At 44.0% G+C, this 20,832-nt stretch overlaps 1 protein-coding gene across 4 annotated transcripts in view; it reads left to right on the forward strand.

Annotated features, from left to right (window-relative positions):
- AK8 (adenylate kinase 8) overlaps nucleotides 1–20,832 on the forward strand; it is a 99,291-nt gene that overhangs the window by 8,917 nt on the left and 69,542 nt on the right. For all 4 annotated transcript variants that reach the window (XM_083721411.1, XM_083721413.1, XM_083721412.1 and 1 more), the window contains 3 exons: nucleotides 11,990–12,039; nucleotides 13,419–13,532; nucleotides 20,740–20,808. In XM_083721411.1, coding sequence (XP_083577537.1) covers nucleotides 11,990–12,039; nucleotides 13,419–13,532; nucleotides 20,740–20,808 — 233 coding nt within the window. The remainder of the gene's footprint in view (nucleotides 1–11,989; nucleotides 12,040–13,418; nucleotides 13,533–20,739; nucleotides 20,809–20,832) is intronic.

Consider the following 20,832-nt stretch of genomic DNA (forward strand, 5'->3'; position numbering starts at 1 on the left):
CTGGGGCTCTTTATGTTTTAGGGTTGAGATTCATATCAAGGTGAATTTGAAGCTAAATATTTGGGGTTGGTGAGTGAGAAAAAACAATTTGCATCCAGGAGCTGTTTCTGAATGTAGCTTGCGCCCATTCTGATCTGTTTAAGAGAGGGTTTTTTCATTTTGTTTTTAAGTACACCATAGAAAAGTTTTCATGTAAACCTTTTGGCTGCTGAAGCAAGGGCATGATTCAACTGATGATAATAATTGCTATTTTGATTTAGGGCATAATCGCTCTGGCTCCCAGCCCACCCCATGGCATGCCCTGCTCCCATGGTGTAGTGGGGTGTGCATGCACCTGCCCCAGGTGCCACCAGGGCTTCCAATGCTGCTGGTGAAATGTGACCCCTTTCACTCCCCCAATCTGCTCTGGATGGTTAGGGGAGCGATCAAAGAAGATTTTGGAAGGTGCGGGGGGAGGGTTTCCTGCTCATGCAGTGCAAGCCTCTGGGGAGAGCATTCCACAAATGTCTTGTGTTTGAAACCCTGGGGACCCACTGTTAGCCAGTTTAGATGATGTTATACTACGTAGACCAGTGAGTGATGCAGTATAAGGCAGCTTTTTTGGGAGAAATTCAACTTAGTGCTAAGGAGATTGCTCCAACATCCTGCTTGTCTGATGGAATGATCTTCCCTCTTCTCCCCTGCGCACTGTTCTGGAGTTTCTCCCAACCCCCCTGAGCCAATTTGGGGTGTAGGGGTGTGTTTAAGGATGGAGGAAAGCCCCACTGTGCTAGCAAAAGTTCTTGTAGTGGCTCCTGTTAGTGGAACCAGTCAGCTGAACTGTGTTTTTAAATTCTTGAGCTGAACATCCTAAATGACCAAGCTACAGTTTGTTCCTTTTATTTTTCAGAGTGGGATTTGAAAACAAAGCAAAAAGCTCTTGATTTTGAGTTTCTAGTAAAACAGATTGTCTTTGGCACTGCTGTCTGCTCAAGTTCAGAGTATTCTTATTAAATAATGAAAGGAACAATGCTAAAAAGAGCTGTTGAGAAAAAAAAGAAAGAATAACAGAGAAGGAATCTCTAGCAATCTTGGTTTCTTTGTGTGTAAGTGTGTGTGTGTTTTAAACAAATTTCTTGATCACAGAAGAAGGTACCGACTGAAGAGAGGGAGAAGCATTACCTTATTAAAGTCATCAAGAAAGCTATGAATTTTCATGATCTCTCCTTCCAAGGCAGCTTTCGCCCCAGAGAAAAATTCAAACAGAGATGTGGAAGGAAAAGAAAAAGAGATTGTATTTTTCCCAGGTGTGAAGGCAAAAAGCTTTTAATTAATAATTGGTTCTAAAGTACTCCTTTAAGTAGTGTGGCGTGGGCGTGATGACGCTATACACAAAGGTGCTGGTAATTTATAGCTCCAAACGACAACAGGCCTTGAGAAACTTAAAAAATAAAATAAAAAATATTTTATTAGGTACAGTAGCTAGAATGTCCATCTATGTTTATACAATGAAGCATGCAAAGTTAAAAACAAATATTCTTTAAGCACAGCAGCCTAGCAAGGTTGCACAAAAGAAACCATCAAGTAAGGCAGAGATCCCATCTTTGTAGGGAAAGCAAGACTTGCTCTGCTTGACGGAGGAATTCCATTTAAAACCTAGAGGAGAGAAGCTTAGTCTCTTTTGCTATTTCTAAACAGAGTCTGCCGGGCTCTTGAAACAAATTCCTGCTTTCTTCTGAAGCTCACAGGTACCAGGCACTGCCACTGTCCGCCCTTTGGGCTCTAGAACTCAAAGTTCCCAAATTGAGATGAATGGTTGTTTGGTTTGGGCTGCGGTTTGTAGCTAATCTGGTCATGTATCATTTGCTCCCGGCTCTTATGATCAGTGTTGAGAGTCCCAGCGTACCTTCACCATCCCTGGCTCCCACCACGTCCACCTCCTTGCGCTTCCTAAGACTCTCAAGTTCCTTGCGGGTGCCGTCAAACTCCTCAATGTCGTCCAGCTTCAGTTCCAGCTGAACAATCACTCAGAAAAACCCAAGGACAATGGGGTTGGATCAAGTGTCTTCCTCAGAGTAGACCTATTAAAATGAATGGGTATAACTAACTTGGGTCTGTTAATTTCAATGGGTCCTCTCTGAGTGGATACAAACCAATCAAAATTTATTTTTATTTCTTAAATATATACATTGCTGTTTAAAAAAACCCTCAAAGCAGCTTACAAATAACAAAACAATAAAACCATTAGTAAAAACAACTATTTAAACATTAAAAAAATAAAATCAGCAATAAACTAAAAAAAGTCAAAACATAGGATACGTGTCCCCTCTTCCTATTGGGTATTTTTGCTTTTTAAAGAAAATGGCACTTGGAGACTTAGGGAAGTTAAAAAGGTAAAAGATTTTATTTTACAGCAAAATAGGCAAAAGAGAAGATGTGTCAGGGGACAGAATTATTTCAAGAAACAGTTACTGGTATCTTATCTATCTATCGATCGATCGATTGATATCACAGTGGATGTCACAGGCTTCTAAACAAGATGGTAAATGCACAGATTATTTTCACTTTGGTTCATAGCTGTCAACGTTTCCCTTTTTTTAAGGGAAATTCCCTTATTCCGCATAGGATTCCTCGCAAGAAAAGGGAAAAGTTGACAGCTATGCTTTGGTTCATTAAACTAATTGCAGCGCTGTTTCAGTTTAGGTCATAAAACTAGGGTTCTGAAAATTTGACACTTTCTGTCAGTTTCTCCAACCTTTTACAAATCTCACCCCTGAGGCTCCTCTTTTGGTATACTAGCCCAGGGGATCAGCACACACTCCCCTCCTAACTGGTTTGGGATTACTCCTCTCTTCAGAAGGTCTTTCCCCTTTTTACTGAACTTGAGACCCAAGTAGAGTGTTTCCTCACAATTCCACTTCTCCTTTTTTTAAATTGAGCTTCCTGGTTCTCACTAGTCTATATACTCTTAAAAGACACCAGCCACTTTATTTTAATCTAACACCCAGCTCAGATACTTCCTTCTCTGGCTGTAGATACTATTCTCAGGGCAAATTGCACACAGTTCAGAGGCTATACCAGGGGTCAGCAAACTTTTTCAGCAGAGGCTGGTCCACTGTCCCTCAGACCTTGGGGGGAGGGGCGGACTATTTGTGGGGGGGAGTGAACGAATTCCTATGCCCCACAAATAACCCAGAGATGCATTTTAAATAAAAGGGCACATTCTACTCACGTAAAAACATGCTTATTCCCGGACCGGATTTAGAAGGCAACTGGGCTGGATCTGGCCCCCAATCCTTAGTTTGCCTACCCATGGGCTATACTATCCAGCTGAAACGCCAGGAACTCAGTCTCTCAACTGCTATTCTTTTTCCAGTCACAAAGTTCTGTCTCCACCCACCTTCTGGCTAGCTGGACCTGCAGCCAATCAGAGTGAGTCTTCAGCCCTGCACTCAGCGAGCTACACTACTCTTGTGGGTATCACCATACTCTAGTCTACCTGAGTAGACCAGAATAATAAATAAAATCACTTATAAACTAAAAAAACAGGTTAAACATACATAAACATGTCTGGGTAGGTTTCTCTAAACAAAAATACTTTAGCAGGCACCAAAAAGAGTAGTTATGTCAGGCAGCAGGGAGTTCCAAAGTGTGAGGCAGCCTGAACAGGGGCTTGTAATTGTGGAGGTGTATAGTGGTGCCTTGGGATGTGAACAGGATCCATTCTGGAGCCCCGTTCGCATCCTGAACAGAATGTAAGATGCCGCTTCCGTGCATGCGTGTGATGTCATTTTGAGCACCTGCGCATGCGCAAGCGGCGAAACCTGGAAGTAACGCGCTCTGTTACTTCTGGGTTGCCATGGAGCACAACCCGAAAGTGCTCAACCTGAAGCACATTCAACCTGAGGTATGACTGTAGTTTGTTGAGGTTTCTAGTTACAGTGGTGCCCCGCAAGACGAACGCCTCGCAAGACAGAAAACCCGCTAGACGAAAGGGTTTTCCGTTTTGGAGGCGCTTCGCAAAACGAATTTCTTTATGGGCTTGCTTCGCAAGACGAAAATGTCTTGCGAGTTCCTGCGGGGTTTTTCCCCTCCCCCCTTTTCCTAAGCCGCTAAGCCGCTTATCAGCTGATCCGCTGATAAGCCGCTTAACAGCTGATCGCTAAAAGCCGCTAAACCGCTAATAGCGCTAATCCACTAAGCTGTCAATGGGCTTGCTTCGGAAGACGAAAAAACCGCTATACGAAGAGCCTCACGGAACGGATTAATTTCGTCTTGCGAGGCACCACTGTATTTGAACCCCTAGTTACCTGAATTTGGTGCGGCAGAGGTTTTTTGTTTGTTTGTTTTTTGATGTTGGTGAATTCCTTTTGGGTATACGGAAGGGGCGGCAGTGTTGAAGCACATAGCCTCAGATTTTGCAAAGTTTACATGTAGGCCCAATAAGAGCTATTATGACTAATTATTATTTATTGGTATTTTGCCTTCCCCCCACAGAACCAGGACTCAAGGTGGCTTACAATTTATTTATTTATTAAAAAAACACACCACAGAACGCTAGAAACATATAATGGTTAAAAAGTAAACAACCTATAACGGAATTAAAACAATATAAAGTATATTAGTCTGAAATTAGGGTGGGTTGAAATAATTAAGAAACAGTGAAAGTATTTTAAAAGCCTGGGAGAATAAAAGGGTCTTGGTCTTGTGCCGGAAAGAGTGCAGTTAGTGTTAGGAAGCCCTTATAGGGATGGTATTCTACATTCAGGCAGGGTTGGGCAAATCTGAAAATTGTGGCTTCTTTCAGTTTCTCAGTTTTCTGTTTTTAGGTTCAGCTAGTTACAGTTCCACATCAGTTTGTGGTGTTCTTTTTTAAAACTCTTTGTGGAAATTTCTTCTAATATTAACATTTTTGTATGCAAAGTCCACCAATATATACATGATTGCAAAGCAATTTCCCCTAACAGAATGCATATATGACTTCCACAGATGTATGCTTTTTGTGCACACTTTACCAGGGCATGTACATTTTTTGGCATGCCACTGGGCTTGAAAACTGCACTGTAAAAATTAGGAGAAATGTAAACTCGGAAGATTGTATGTCTGAGTTTTTTCAGAAAGTGAGAATTAAGCAAGTACATCTTTAAATGCGATCCAAATCAAATTTCATCCTTCATTCAATCCCTGTCCCCCTTTAGTAGTCATCCACCTCACTACATTTGGCAGCGGCATTCAGAAGGTACATTTTAGAGTTTGGATAGGAACTCACTTGCAGGTAAACTGACCCCTAGGGCTACTTTAAAGATTAATACTAGGAGTTTGAATTAGACCCAGGAAACACAGCAGAAACTGTAGCACTAATCTGAATGTAAATTAGCAGTGAACAGAAATAAAGATGATGATGATGATTATCAAAGCTGAATATTAATATCAGAAAAATGAATGAAGTGCAGAGAAGCAGAATCAGGTAATGGTTGGATAATTGAACATGGATTGCTTATTCAACAAAGTTAGATAACAGAAATTTTGGAAGCCAAATCCTTGACAGCCTTCTGTGTTCTGTGTTAGAATTTCCATCTTGGAAATGGATAACTTTGGCATTTTAGCAGCTGCTTGGTGGGTAGGGGTGGTGGTAATGCCATAGCCCTAGTCCAAGAAGGAGTTAAGTACACAAAAGTCAGTGAGATTCAGCTGGCAAGAACTCTCTGTTGAATGGTGGACTGTTGTCTGTATAAAGGGATTGGCGTGCAGACCAGAAGGGTTAAACAGTCCATTACAAAGTTGCCTAGAAACACTCTGCCACCCGTGTGGTACGTTTAGGGTCTGAGCCCCAGATGATTTTTACCGGTGTGCAGATGAGTAAATCGGCACATTTCTGCATTGGCACGTCTTCTGCCAGCTCCTATGCAGAAGGAAAAGCAGATTTAGTACAAAGTGAGCATTTACAGTAGCCCTGGGCAATATTAAAGCGTGATACGGTGTGTATAATGGTACGTTTCCTTTTTCTCCCCCCTCCTATCAAACGTTTGTCCAAAAAGCTGTGTATTAAAGCTTCAGTACCTCAGGGTTTTCTTGTGAATTTTAAATCGTGCTCCTTACTTAAACCTCAAAAGGATCTGTAGATAGAAAGGTTCGTGATATTATATATATATATATATATATATATATATATATATATATATATATATTGCTTTGAAGCGGGTTGAAGAAGTTGATTAGTGTTGGCACCACAGCACATTTCAGTGGCTCTGTTTATAAATAATTCCTCACTTACCAGGCTGGAGTTTCAAGGTGTTAAGATTTTTTTTTTTTTAAAGGGGGATGGAGGAGAAAAAAGCCACACAGGTTTTAATCACATTATTTTTTTGAAAGAAATTAGGTGACAAAAACAGCTTGATGTAGCCTTTTAAAGCATTCTTTTCCTGATAATGTATAGCCTTTTCTTGGTGCTCTTACAAGAGCCAGTAAGAGCCCTTCCTTTAAACCTCCCAAGTCAAAGAACTTTGTAAAGATGAATTTGTAATTTGGGGGGTTCATGCATGATTTAAAATTTTCCACTGCTCAACTCCATACTGGAAAGCGGTTGCAAAGCTTTGGGGTGGACGGTGGGGTGGGGAATACACTTCTCTCTTTCCCTCGGCTCTCTTGCCAAGATCAGAGAGCATCGCTCCCTTTTGGATAGCAAGATCCAGCGAGGCTTGTCATTTTTTATTTTGGCCGGCTGGAATCTTTGACTGAAATTATCTCCACAGGTACCTTTGGAAAAGATGTGAGGGGTAGAAGGGAGCAGGCTTCCAAGAAAATGCACTGGGAGACTAGCCATCACAGTGCTTGTATATAACATGGCAGTGGGTGTGTGGTGGGGGCAAAGGGGCAACAGATCACAACCTCAAAGGGCATTGTGAAAATGGCAGGTGTCCAAATTTCAGATTTTAAACAAAGCTGAAAGATTTCAGGAACAGAGGGCAACAGAGTGAGGTTCAAAGGATATATTTGCTTGTGGATCTAATTAAGATTCAGTTGCAAACAAAATCTCCAAAGCAAGCAGGATTTTAAAAAGTATTTAAGGTTGTTATTTTCTGTCTGTTTTATACCTGCCATATAATGCTTGTTCTGCACTTGCAATAAATTGGTCCTTTAGTGTAAGAGCACCTATACTTTGGAACTTCCTGCCCATTTATGTTATTACCTAACATCAATACACCTTCACTGTATTGTTCCCTGTGCTGCCAAAACCTTTTTTGTTCCAACAAGCTTACCCAGGCACGTAACTTTAACATGTCATATTGATAGATAGTTTTGGCTGGTTGCTTGGTTGGCATCTGTTTGTCTCAGGAGACAATGGAAGAATGTGCCTTTGAGGGTGAAGTCAAACCACTGGAGGGTTATAGCTCTTGCTGTGATGGTAGAGACCGAAATGAAAGAGACATGTTTTGCTGCAGCTGGGGCAGATGATGGCATCTGGCTGTGCTGATGCAGATGTACCATGGCATTTCTTCTTTCTGCGCTCCTCCCAGTGGTCATTCCTCCTTTAGTCACTGCTATGGATACACAACCTTACTGTCTCCAGGCATTGCGGTCATCTGCAAGGGATTCCCAAATGGAGGGGGTGATGTTGCCAACCTTCATGTCACATTTACAGACATCTTTGTAACATAGAGTTGGTCTGTTAACAGGCCTGGTGCCTGAATCCAACTCCCCGTAGAGCACGTCCTTGGGGATCCCACCATCTTCCATTCTGTAGACATGACCAACCCAACGTAGATGTCGCTGCGACAGGAGTGCGAACATGCTGAGAATGTGGGCTTGGGAGAGCACGTCTTCGTTTGAGACTTTGTCCTGCCATGTAATGCCCAAAATCTTCCGGACGCAGCACTTATGGAAGGCCTTGAGGCTTTGCTTCTGGCGGGTATAAGTTGCCCACGACTCACTTCCATAAAGCAGTGTGATGCAGCACATCTTGGCATTGGTCATTAGCATCACATTTCCCCATACTGTTTTGGAGAGGTGAGCCATTGTCATAGCTGCCTTGCCAGTATACTTTTTGAATATACCAGGTTGGGGAAGGCTGCATTAAAACAAAGCATCAAAGGAGATATTAAAATAGTAAAGTTTAAAAGGGTGTGTGGAAACAAAAAACGTTTTTGTCTTTCCATAACCAAGCCCTGTCTCTTCCACTCAGGGAACTTTGAAAAGACTGACTTATACCAATAGTTACTCAGCCAGTTGAGTTGACCCCAAGATATCTGTGTTTTCAAAGAATCGTCACAGGTGGGCTGAAATAAGAACATTAGACAAGCCTGCTGGATCACACCAAAGGCCCATCTAGTTCAGCATCTTGTTCTCAGAGTGGCAGACAAGATGCCCCAGTGAGAAACCCACAAGCAGGGTCTGAGCACAGAGACCATTCTCCTGACTTGCAATTCCTAGCAGCTCTGATCCAGAGGCCGCTGACACCCCATACCACACCTCCTGAAAATGGGCATGTTCACACTAACTCAGGCATAGGCAAACTCGGCCCTCCAGATGTTTTGGGACTACAACTCCCATCATCCCTAGCTAACAGGACCAGTGGTCAGGAATGATGGGCATTGTAGTCGCAAAACAGCTGGAGGGCTGAGTTTGCCTATGCCTGCACTAGATATTTAAAATGCGTTATTTCCCTCAAAGATTTCTGGGCACTGTAGCTTACCCTTCGCAGAGTTACAATCCCCAGCAAATCTTAACATACTAAAGTGCCCAGAATTCTTTGAGGGGAAAGAATGCGTTTCAAATGTACTTTAAAGGCCTAGTGTGTACACAGCCTTAATCTCAGCCAAGAACTTCCCCAAGGCTTCCTGCCCCCTACACTCTCAACCCTTTGTTTCCCCTTTATGTCCACCTCCCCCTGCTTTTGCTAGACCATCCTTTCTGGTAATCCACCTCAACTTGATTGCCATTTCCCAGCACCTGGGCCTCCTCTCTCCCATATTTTAATCATTAAAAGCCCGCAACGGTGCTTGAGATGGAAGGGCCCATTAAAACCCCGCACACGTCCGCGTAACGAAGAAGATGCGGGGACATATGTGCCGAGGGGGAAGGCGGCTGGCGCGCCATCCCTTTCTTCTTCTTCAGCTCCCCTTGCCTTTAATCTTGCTCTGAAACCAAAAGAAGGTTGTGCCACGGACAACCATGGACTCGAGGAATGAACAAGAAAAGAGCAGGGAGGAATCTGATATTAATGCTGTCCAGGGGGAGAGTGAGTGAGCAGCGAGACAAAAGGACTGAGGAGGGTGAAAACACACATGGAGTAACTTGTTTTTTCTCTCTCTAGCGGCTGAAGGGGAGGGGGAGTTTTTGCCATCTTGCTCCAGAAGGAACCTGGGAAACGCACCTCGTGTCTCATCTTCCCCAGCTCTGCCCAGGAGGTAGCTAGTCTCTGGGTCAAGGAGACGTGAGGGGAAAGTGAAATGAAAACTATCTTCTTTATAAACTAGCAAAATACCTGCCGTGGTGCTGCTCAGACGTCACACACATCTAGGAGGGGTGTGGTAGGTCTGTTCTCTTGACACAGAGAGTACATTGCACACACACACACCCCAGCACACACACACCCTGCCCCTCAACTCCAGATCTTTGTTGGTCGAGCCGGGACTGGCCAGGATGAGGCCTTGGAAGGCCCGCTTCCTCTTACAACACTGTTACATATTCCTTTTTATTTTTTCTTCCTTGGGAACAAGTTGCAGCCATTAATTTGTTTGACTTATTTTTTTTCAAAAGAAATGATATGCCTTAATACACCAAGCAAGGTAACTTTAACAAAAATCAATCATGGCTTTAATTAAAAGATAAATAAATCCATAGTCCACACTCTTGTTAAGCAAATAGTGTCCCGATTAAAAACCATGTAAGAGCATAAAACTAATAAGAGCACAGGACAAATAGCAATACAGCAAGCCCTCAAATTGTGCTTGCTTTACTTATATGATCATAAGCTTATGTCAGGCTAGGGTGGGGAATATATAAATAAATGGAGAGCCAGGTCCATCTCTGCTCTCCATTTATTTATTTTCCCTGCACTGTGCACCCACCAGATTTTGCAGGAGGATTCTGGCACTAGCATTCCAGGGTCCTTGTGGCACCTTCCCAAAGCTAGGTAAGTGAGGCACAGGGCTTTGGGAAGCTTTCAGGACTCTTCCACAACCTTTCCAGACCCTAGTAAGCTGCTCTTTATCTTGCAGGGGTGGGAGGCAGTTCCAGGGGTTCCTGTCTCTGTGCGTGGACCCCTAAAACCGAACCTTGCGGAAGTGGTGGGCCCACTGTAATCAAAACAGCCATGACCAGTCACTGTTTAAAAGCATTGGAAGTGGGGGCAGTCACTCCATAATACAGGCAACATGACTGATCCAATCTCTGCCCCCTGAATTTGGAGCATGTAGAGGACTCTTGACCTGGATCTTAAATTCTAAGCATTTATCAGAAGGTGTCCCAGGTGTCCAGGGCTTTGAAAGTTCAGAAAAGTCAGAACCAGCACTCAGGGACACACAGGCAACCAGAGTGCACTCAACAGATAGGCTGCAGGTCTCCTGAAGTAGTGGGGAGGTCCCATATATGTTTTGGAATAGCAGCTGAACCTGTCTTTTACCCTAGGCCACTAGGTCCTCCCCACTCTGCTTGATATTGTAGCCTATCTCCTCAGAACAGTGACCAAAGCTTGCTTTTCTTAATACGATCTGTTGTTTACCACCTTCAGATACTATTGGACTATAACTCTCATTGTTCCCAGCCATTAGTCACATAGGTTGGAGCTGATTGGAACTAGGTCTAGCAGCATCTGGAGGGGCACCATGTTGCCTATCCTATGTAAAATAGCAGCATTCCTTCCCCACAATTACTAGCTGACAATAATACTAATACTAATACTAATACTAATACTAATACTAATACTAATATATTATTTATACCCCGCCCATCTGGCTGGGCCTCCCCAGCCACTCTAGGCGGCTTCCATAAAAACCAAAAATACAGTAAAATATCATACGTTAAAAACTTCCCTGAACAGGGCTGCCTTAAGATGTCTTCTGAATGTCAGGTAGTTGTTTATCGCTTTGACATCTGCTGGAAGGGCGTTCCACAGGGTGGGCGCCACTACCGAGAAGGCCCTCTGCCTGGTTCCCTGTAGCTTCGCTTCTCACAATGAGGGAACCGCCAGAAGGCCCTCGGCGCTGGACCTCAGCGTCCGGGCAGAATGATGGGGGTGGAGACGCTCCTTCAGGTGTACTGGACCTCAAGTCCAAACTTGAGGGTCTTCATTGCCAAGGGGGTAAATTGTTGGCATCTTGAGTTAATCACTGCTGGAGGAGTCTACTTTACTCTTGATTACCAAAATTATAAGAGAAGAGATTCTGACTAAACATTAGGGAAAAAATTCTGATGGTAGGAGCTGTTCAATTGTGAAATGGACTACCTGGGAAGGTTGTGGACTCTTGTTCACTGGAGGTTTTAAAACAGAAGTTGGATGGCAATGTGTCAAGGATTATTTAGCTGTGATTTTCCTATTGCAGGGTTTGGAATAGATGCTCTTGGGGTTCTTTCTAATTTTATGATTCTATGTATATAATCACACTGAGACTCTTTGAGTTTGGGTGGGAGGAAAGCTATGTTCATTGAACAAAATGCATGATTGATTGGAAAGGTCTTAGTTCTATCTAAGGTGGAGAATGCATGATCTTGCATCTTGGATGGTGAGAGAATCAAAAAGGTGTCTCCTCTCACCAGGGAGGCATGGAGAAGATGGAAGAGGAATTGGGTATCAGTCTAGCACTGGATAAAGTTCAATAGGTCAACATAAAAAGGACAGTCTAGGAAGGGGAATAAGCCTACAGCTCATCCCAGCATTTCCAACATTTAGACATATGCTAATAAAAGGAACTGGAATGGCAATGGATATTGCAGTTATCTTCAGGAAATTACACGGATTCTTAACAGCTACAATGTTGTGATATTCATGTTTTTTTCATTTCATCTACAGTTCCAAAGATCTGTATACTTGGACCTCCTGCTTCTGGGAAAACGACTATTGTAAGTGGATTTTTGTGCATGCATGGAAATGTTCTTAATGGATAGCAGATGTAGGACTCATTGCCTTTATTAAAGTCTATATTAAGACTTAGCATTTTTCTGGACCTGGACAAAAAGCTCCAATATAGGCAAATTGTGGAATTTACTCCCATGAGATGTGGGTGACGGCCACCAACTTGGATGGTTTTTAAATTATACAAATGGAGGATAAGCCATGATTGCTATGTTCTACCCTGCACTATCGGAGGCAGTATGCCTCTGAACAGCAGTTGCTGGGAATCACAAGTGGGTAGAGTTGCTGTGCTCAGGTCCTGCTTGCTGGCTTCCCATTGGGGCAACTGGCCAGCCACTGTGAGAACAGGATGCTGGACTAGATGGGCCACTGGCATGCTCCAACAGGCTTGCCTTATATTATTACGGTGCTTCAGACCACCTGTGATGTTTCCGTGAAAACGCAGACATCTTGGCCTATGGCTTGACATTTTTAGTAATCATTGGTATAAATCAGTCTTTCCAAAGTTCCATGAGTGCCTGTGATAGGGTAGTTGGCACCAAGAGTCAGGAAACTCCCAGTTCAAACCTTTCATCTCTTCCAGATTCTCAAAAGTAGCCTTAGACAAGAAGCCACTGTATACTTTCAGACTCTCTTCAGCCCACATCTTTGCAGCTATTCTGTTCTACCTCACAGCGGGGTTGTGCAATGTATGGGAAAGTGTTGGAAAACTTTGAAGCTGCGGGCCTCTACCCACCTGTCTAGGTATAGGATTGCAAAGTCAAGCCCTTCATAAACATAAAGTAGTATGATTAACACAGGCCTGTCCTTGCACTAAATTATTGCTCTCTCCTACTCTGCCTAAGGCTGAATCCTTTAAACTCTTTACAGATTAATTTTAATTTCAATAAATTTCTTTATTGATTAATTACTTTTCATCGGAAGGAAACAGGTTAAGTAAGATTCCCTGTGTGTGTATAGGTTTTGCTGCTTATTTTTTCATTCCCTAGCAGTCTTTGAGAAAACCAGGCATTGGGCTCTTCCAGAGGGAGGGGGCAGAAGGAGCACAGGTTTTAAAGTGACATCGTAAATGAAAACGTTCCAGATCTCCATTGTGCTGAATTTCAAAATGGTCACTATATTCCTTTTAAAAGTGACAGATAACATATTTGCTGTTCCCCTCTCTCCTGTTACAGATGGTGCTTTCTTTTTCTACTTTCCACTTAAGCGTTACGAATTTTGCACACTCCGATGGAAAAACTGTGAAAATGCTGGTGTTATTTGTTTTTAAATTTTCTTCAAATTCACTTTCATTTCCTTTGGGAAGATACAGCTCTCTCTTATTCCTTCTCTCTCCCCCACCCCAAAAACCTGCTTTTCCCTCCAGGCAATGTGGCTTTGTAAACAACTGGGAACTGCACGGATTTCTCCGGAGACTCTGTTAACCAGTGCGTGGTCAAACCTCACAGACAAAGTACAGGAGTATCAAGACACAAAACAGGTGCGTGGGCAGAGGTAACGATGCTATCTCTGCATGGAAGGGAAAGATAAGTTGTGGCATTTGCCGTTTTATTTTTCTGCAGACACAAACGAGCGATCCAATTATCGCACCTTGTTTTGTATCTGTGGTGATTTCAGAACAGACTTGTGAATTTGTGGCAGTGGGCTCCCTCCATTCTAGGGATGAAATAGCAAAGGGAGCTTTGCCATCCTCAGCTGAGAATAAATATTGAACTTTTCTGAATTCACAATCTACCCTATGCCATAGTTGTTACTAAAAACAAGGTATTAAAAACTCCTCCAGGTGGATAGAAATTCATGAGCACAGCGTGTCTGAATGTAATGCAGTCCATAGCTGTGATGTTGGAGAATTCTTTTGGAAATGGGAGCAGAAATCATGACAGTTTGCATGCTTGACCAAGGTCAGGAACAGAAATCACACAAGCAAATATGAGCAGTATTCAATATTGTTTTTTTTTTTCAGTCTGTGCCATTTTGTGCACCATTTTTGACATTTCCTTTCCACTGAAATTAATTACAGTACATAATAACATTAGTTTCGGCCCAAAACAGGTGAATAACCCGAGTTTTAGTGTAAACAGAGCGGAAGCAGCACTGGTTCTGATGAAAGCAGGATGGGACAAAAATTGGTGCCTCTTTACATCCCTATTCACAACTTTCTTTTTTAAGGATGGGGGAGGTTAGGGTAGGGAGAGTATCCTACTTATCGCCTCACCCACCTGTTTGGACGATCCTGCAACCAGGTGGGGACTTTTTTCTTAGGTAAAGGTGAAGGGACCCCTGACCATTAGGTCCAGTCGTGACCAACTCTGGGGTTGCGGCGCTCATCTCACTTTATTAGCCGAGGGAGCCAGCGTACAGCTTCCAGGTCATGTGGCCAGCATGACTAAGCCGCTTCTGGCAAACCAGAGCAGCACACAGAAACGCCCTTTGCCTTCCCGCCGGAGTGGTACCTATTTATCTACTTGCACTTTGACGTGCTTTCGAACTGCTAGGTTGGCAGGAGCAGGGACTGAGCAATGGGAGCTCACCCCGTTGCGGGGATTCGAACCACCGATCTTCTGATCGGCAAGCCCTAGGCTCTGTGGTTTAACCCACAACGCCACCCACATCCCTTTTCTTAGAGGAAGACCCTATTGTCAGTTCCTAGCATATTAAGAAATGAAGTGAACAGAGCAGACCCTGACAAGCACTCCAAAGATCTTCTCCTCTGAAAGATGCCTCACCTGGTTTGGTCTCCTGCAGAGTCAGTGCCAAGGAGGGTGGTCCTGGGAAGACACAGTCCTAAATCAGTAGCCTTGAGCCTGTAGAATAGGGCATGGGAAACCCTTTTCAGCCATGGGCAAGGCCACATGATAGGCAGGGCCAGAGGCATAAGTGGGCAGAGCAAGGGATGTAAATTTCACCTTCATACAATAGGCTAGCTTCTACACACACGTTCACGCTTGCCCCTCTGCGTTCTCCATCCAGACAAGCAGGCCACATTATCAGAGTTTAAAGATACATTCCAGCCAAGCAGGAACACTTAAGGAGGGTGCAAAGCAAGGCCAGTGAGGGTTGCCGCTTGAGGGGAATTCTGAAGCCTGGAGAGCTTGAGGTGTCTCACTCCTGTTGTAGAGTCCAGGGATCAGACCCTAATTGTTTATATTCTCTCTCTTCTCTCTCCCTCTTCTGACACACCACATTCTACAATCATTCCTGGAACTGAAAGTTACACAGATTAAAAGGTGCACAGCATGATGACATCCATCTGTGATCTCTGGCCTTGGGGAGGAATGGTGAGCCCATGTTCACTGATTAGGGTCCTACGGATGCTCCAGGAAGAGCAGGACCAGGAATAAAGTCTGACTGTTGCTTGTGCAACTCTTCCTCTTCTGTCTCTCCTAGTCTTTTTCTCCACTTCTCACACTTCAGTTAGACAGCTCCCCTGCTGCACTAGCAGAAGCCTTGCTACAGACCCACTCTTTTCCCCTTCCTTCCTTTCTCTAATTTAAAAGAGGCGAACTTGGTTTTATATATTCCCTAGCAGTGTACCTAGCATTTTCCCCGGGGATTCTAAGATAGCAAAGAATCAGTACAGTTTTGAATCTGAGGTTAAAATCAGTGCAGTTTTGAAAGATTCAGTCCGCCATCTTGATTCAAAATGGAATCCAGTTGTATTCAGACATAGACAAAAGTCTGCTCTTTGATCTCAGGAACCACCATGCATAATTGGTTATGATATCTTCAGAGGTGTCCAAACACATAGCAAATGAGCAACTTTTGAAAATATAGATATACATTTGCAAACATTTATGTACTGTGAATGTCATGGCAGTGAACAGAATAAAACCAACAATAAAACTGCATTCATAAAACAAATGCGGAAATAAATCCTAAACTTTGTTCATTTTGTCAAAGATTATTTTTATTCAGTTGTGCAAGAAAAACCCCCACCATTGATTTGGAGGGAGAAAAATAGAAAGGAACACAGCCTCACGCACAAAAATCCCCTTTGGTTTAATTACTCTCATTATTAGCATACTTCAGGCTAATCAGCAGCACTTTCAAGGGGGCCCTGTAGGGTTTCCTTGATTATTATGGGGTGGGACATGAAAGTCAAGGAGATCTGGCAAGGAATCAGGCTGTATGGGGAGGGGAAGAAAGAGAGGGAAGTGGTGAAATCAGTGCAGTGCTTTACATGCTCTTTCGAGTTGGCAGGGTGTTTGCATAGGAAGATGTTTTTGGTTAAAAAGAAAACAAGTGTATTCTCTTTTTTTAAAAAATGCAAGGTTAGCCTCAAGAGCCAGAGAGTAACCATGGTGGATAGGGACCATTGAGACTGGTGGAGCAGAAGGCAAAGAGGCCCTCAGGAAGTGGAGCCCATCTAGTTCAGCATTGTGTTCCTGTAGTAAACCAGCAATTAGGATTCTAGCGCAAGAGCACTGTCCCCTCCTGTCGTTTTCAGTTCAGAAGCATTAATGCCTCCAACTGTGGAGGCAGAGCAATAGCCATTGTGGTTAGTAGCCATCAATAGTCATGGATTTTTCTCACCCGGTTTTCAAGCCATCCACTTGGCGACCATCACTGCAGGGCTGGCCCAATAGATTTTGGCATCTGACGCAAACCTCAAAATAGGGTGGGAGGCCCTCCTTGCCAGGGAAGGTGGGGTGAATGAAGATCAACATCAGGAACAATGGGTGGGGGAAGGACAGGAAAGAAAGATTGACATCAGAATCTGCTGCCCCTAGGAATCATGCTGCCTGAAGCAGTTGCCCCTTCTGACCTCATGGGTGGACCGGTCCTACATCCCTGCCTCTTTTGGGAGTGAGTTCCATAGTTTATGTGCTGCATGAGGAAGTACTGTCTTTTATCTGTCCTGAATCTTCCAACATTAGGCTTCATTTGATGTACATGAGGTCTAGTGTTATGAGAGAGGGAGATATTTTCTTCTCTATGCGCTTTCTCCATGCATGCATAATTTTATAAACCTATATCATGATGGGCGCTCCAGGCAGGAGAAGATTCTTCTTTTGTCCATCATTGGAGAATCTGCAGATATTTAAGCTGAAAGTTCATTAAGTGATTTTTGCCTGGCCAGCTCCTGGCCACTGCTTATCACCCTGCCACCGTTAGAAGAGGAAGGAGCCAAATAAACCTATGGCAAGTGGCAAGAGGGCTCAAAGATGCTAACCATATGGGAGGGGGAGACGGCGGGAGCTGACTGAAGAGGGGCCTTCCATCTTGCAGGGCAAAAAGTCTGGGGCTGGCTCTATAAATGGAAAATGGAGGGAAATGGAGGACAGGGGGAGCCCTGTCCAAAACCCTGAAGAGTGGCTGCTAGTCAGTGTAGACAGTATTGAGTTAGGTAGACCACAGTGGTCTGGCATTCTATAAGACAACTTCCTTTGTTTCTGAGGTGATATATAGAAGGAAAGGGCTGTAGCTCAATGGCAGAGCACCTGCACTGCAGGCAGAAGGTCCCAGGTTTAATCCCTGTTGTCTCCAGGTACAGCTGGGAATGTCTCTTGAATGAAGCCTCCTGAGCTACTGACAGTCAGTGCTGACAATATTGGGAGAATTTGACCAGGAGTCTGATGTGGTATAAGACCGCTTCCAGTGCTCCTGAGCTCTGTGGTAGTATGCAGTTCAGTGGTAGTATGCAGAACTTGAGTCAGAACAAAAAGCACTTAGAAGCCAAAGCTGGATCTGGGCCTTTGCAGTTTGAAAGAGCAGCTTTGCTCAGCAGCCCCTTTGCATTGTCTCTAAACGCCCCCTTGACTATTCCCACCCCCCAAACTCTGGTCAACAGAGGTGCTCTGCAGATTGCTCAGATTGCAAGGCTGCTAAAGGAACCCGTAGAGGACTCCAGTTTAAATTGGCTCCTCAAGCCTTAGCCAGGTGGACCCCCTGGCAGCCCACTAGCCTCTCTTGAAATGACACATCAAAGAGGGAAGTGGGAGTCTAGCTGTTTCTGAGAGCAGCATGAGGCACCTTTGTAAAATGACAGCCTCAAAGCTGCCAGTCCCAGCTCCAGCCGCGAGAGGCTGCATGAGGCTTTGACGCATCTCCCTGCGGGACCCGCAGACTTGCAAGGAACACGTTTTATTTCCTTTTGCTCTTCTTTCCCCCTCACCTGTGTGTGCGTGAATGCGCCTGCTTTTGAGTGGGATGGAGCTCAGGAGATGTTTGAGAAAAGACCTAAGTAGGTCATTTTGTTGCTCCCTTGCCTGCCTGTCATCAATTTGCTGTTAGAATAATAGAATAATAGAACTGTAGAGTTGGAAGGAATTCTGAGGGTCATCTAGTTCAACCCCCTGTAATGCAAGAATCTCAGGTAAAGCATCCATGACAGGTGGACATCCAACCTCTATTTAACAACCTCCAATGAAACAGAGTCCACCACCTTCCAAGGGAGACTGTTCCACTGTTGAACAGCTCTTGCCATCAGAAAGTTCTTCTTGATGTTGCATTGAAATCTCCTTTCTTGTAACTTGAAGCCACTGGTTCAGGTCCTACCCTCCAGAACAGGAGAAAACAAGTTTGCCCCGTAATCCACATGATAGCCTTTTAGGTATTTGAAAATAGCTACCATATCTCCTCTCAGTCTCCTCTTTCCAGGCTAAACATACCCACCTTCCTCAACCGTTCCTCATAAGGTTTTGTTTCCAGACTGTTAATCATCTTGGTTGCTCTCCGCCCGCTGCACACATTCTTCTCAGGCCCTTCTTTGTGTGTCTCTTCCACAAGGTCCAGAAGGTGCAACATGAGTATGGGCCTTTTCTGCAGTGGAATGCTCTCCTCAGGGAGGCTCAGCTGACGCCTTCATTATACACCTTTAGGTGCCTGCCGGGTGAAAACTTTCCTTTATAACAAGGCCTTTTGACTTGGATAGGCAAACTAATTCCTGGGGGCCGGATACAACCCAATCGCCTTCTAAATCCAGACCCCGGACAGTCCGGCAATCAGCTTGTTTTTACATGAGTAGAATGTGTCCTTTTATTTAAAATGCATCTCTGGGTTATTTGTGGGGCCTGCCTAGTGTTTTTACATGAGCAGAAAGTGTGCATCTCTGGGTTATTTGTGGGTCGTAGGAATTTGTTCATTCCCCCCCCCAAAAAAAATATTGTCTGGCCCCCCTCAAGGTCTGAGGGACAGTGGACCGGCCCCCTGCTGAAAAAGTTTGCTGAGTCCTGCCTTTTGACATGCACTTTTAAAACATGTTGTGGAAGGGGATATTACTGGGCTGTCTTTGTTTTTGTTCTTATTATGTATTTTCTGTTGAATAAAAAATAACAATAATTTGTTGATAACCTCCATTAATTGTGGCACTTGTTTTCTTAAAACCAGTCATGGAGTAGGGGCCTAAGCTGTCAGCTTCCTCCTCTCAACCTCTGTGTTCCCCTTATTGAACTAAGCAGGAAAGAGGATGTGGGCAAAACTGGAATTAGGCCACATTCTCACCATGCATTTAAAGCCATCTGGTCTTGCTTTCTACAATCATAGCTTCCCCTCAAAAAATTCTGGGAGCTGGAGTTTGTTCAGGGCGCAGAGAGATGTTGGGTGTCACCCTTGTTTTCCCTCTTAAAGCTGCATTTCCCAGTGGCTTGACAAGCAATTCCTCTGCCCAGAGAACTCTAGGAATTATTGGTCGCTCTGGGAGAGGATTAAGGGGTCTTCTCCCAATCCTCAGCACCCCAAAGAAGCTCCCAGAATTCTTTGGGGGGAAGCTTCAACTGTTTAAAGTATCATAGTGCTTTAAATATATGGTAGGAATGTAGCCTTAGTTGGATCTGCCTGTCATTGGCGATTTGCCTGGTTTGGCAGGCGTACAAGGAGCATGGCCTTCTGTTCTTGCCTGGTCTTCTAAGGAGGACTCTGATATAACAGATTTTAGCTTCCAGCTCAGATCTCCAGCTCCAGTTCCAAAAGCTCACTTCAGGGGGACATCCAGGCCTGGAAAATGTACACTCCATACCTGGGGAAAGGCCATAGAAATGTGCTTTGCATGCAGAAGATCTCAAGTTCAGTCCCTAGCACCTGGAGTTGCCAGCATCTCCAGTTAAAAAATGGTTTGTTTTTTAACTGTAATGGACATAGGAAGATGCTTTAGTCCATTGGTCCATCTAGCTCAATACTGTCTACACTGACTGACAGAAACTCTCCAGTGTTTCAGACAGGGAGTCTTTTCCTGGAGATGCCAGGAATTAAACCCGGGACCTTCTGCACCCAAAAAAACAGATGCTGTGCCATTGAGCCACACCCCTTCCACAAGGCAGTGCTTAAAATTGTGTACCACTTTAGAGTAGGTGTTCCTTATTGTGCTAGAGGCAAGGGAGATTGCCTCTTTTATCATGGGGCTTCCCACCTGCAGTTTTTGAAAATACTTAAATTTAGAATAATGTGTGTGCATTTTATATAAAAATGTTGCCTGATTAGTCAAGGGTGTTTTTTTAAAAAACCAGTTAACCCCACCAACTGTACATTTCAGTTCTACTGGTTAGCTGACAATGTGTTTCTTTCACTGGCTGGAGTGGTGGAAGCTTTCTGTTTTTCATTTGTGTGTCATTTTCTTGCAAAGGGTTTGATCCCTCCAGCTGTTTTTTGTTTTTTTTAAGGAGGGTAGTCAAACACAGAAAGTGCAGTAATTCTCTTTGAACTGCTTTGTGGATATTAAACTCACCGTATTTCTTTCTTATTTTTTTTAGAAAATCCCTGACGCTCTGTGGGCTGAACTGATTGTGGAACGTTTGCAGATTGAGGACTGTATTCACAGCGTAAGTGTGGCTCTTGCTGGATGA

This window comes from Podarcis gaigeae (assembly GCF_964106915.1).
Source record: "Podarcis gaigeae genome assembly, chromosome: Z".
Classification (NCBI taxonomy): domain Eukaryota; kingdom Metazoa; phylum Chordata; class Lepidosauria; order Squamata; family Lacertidae; genus Podarcis; species Podarcis gaigeae.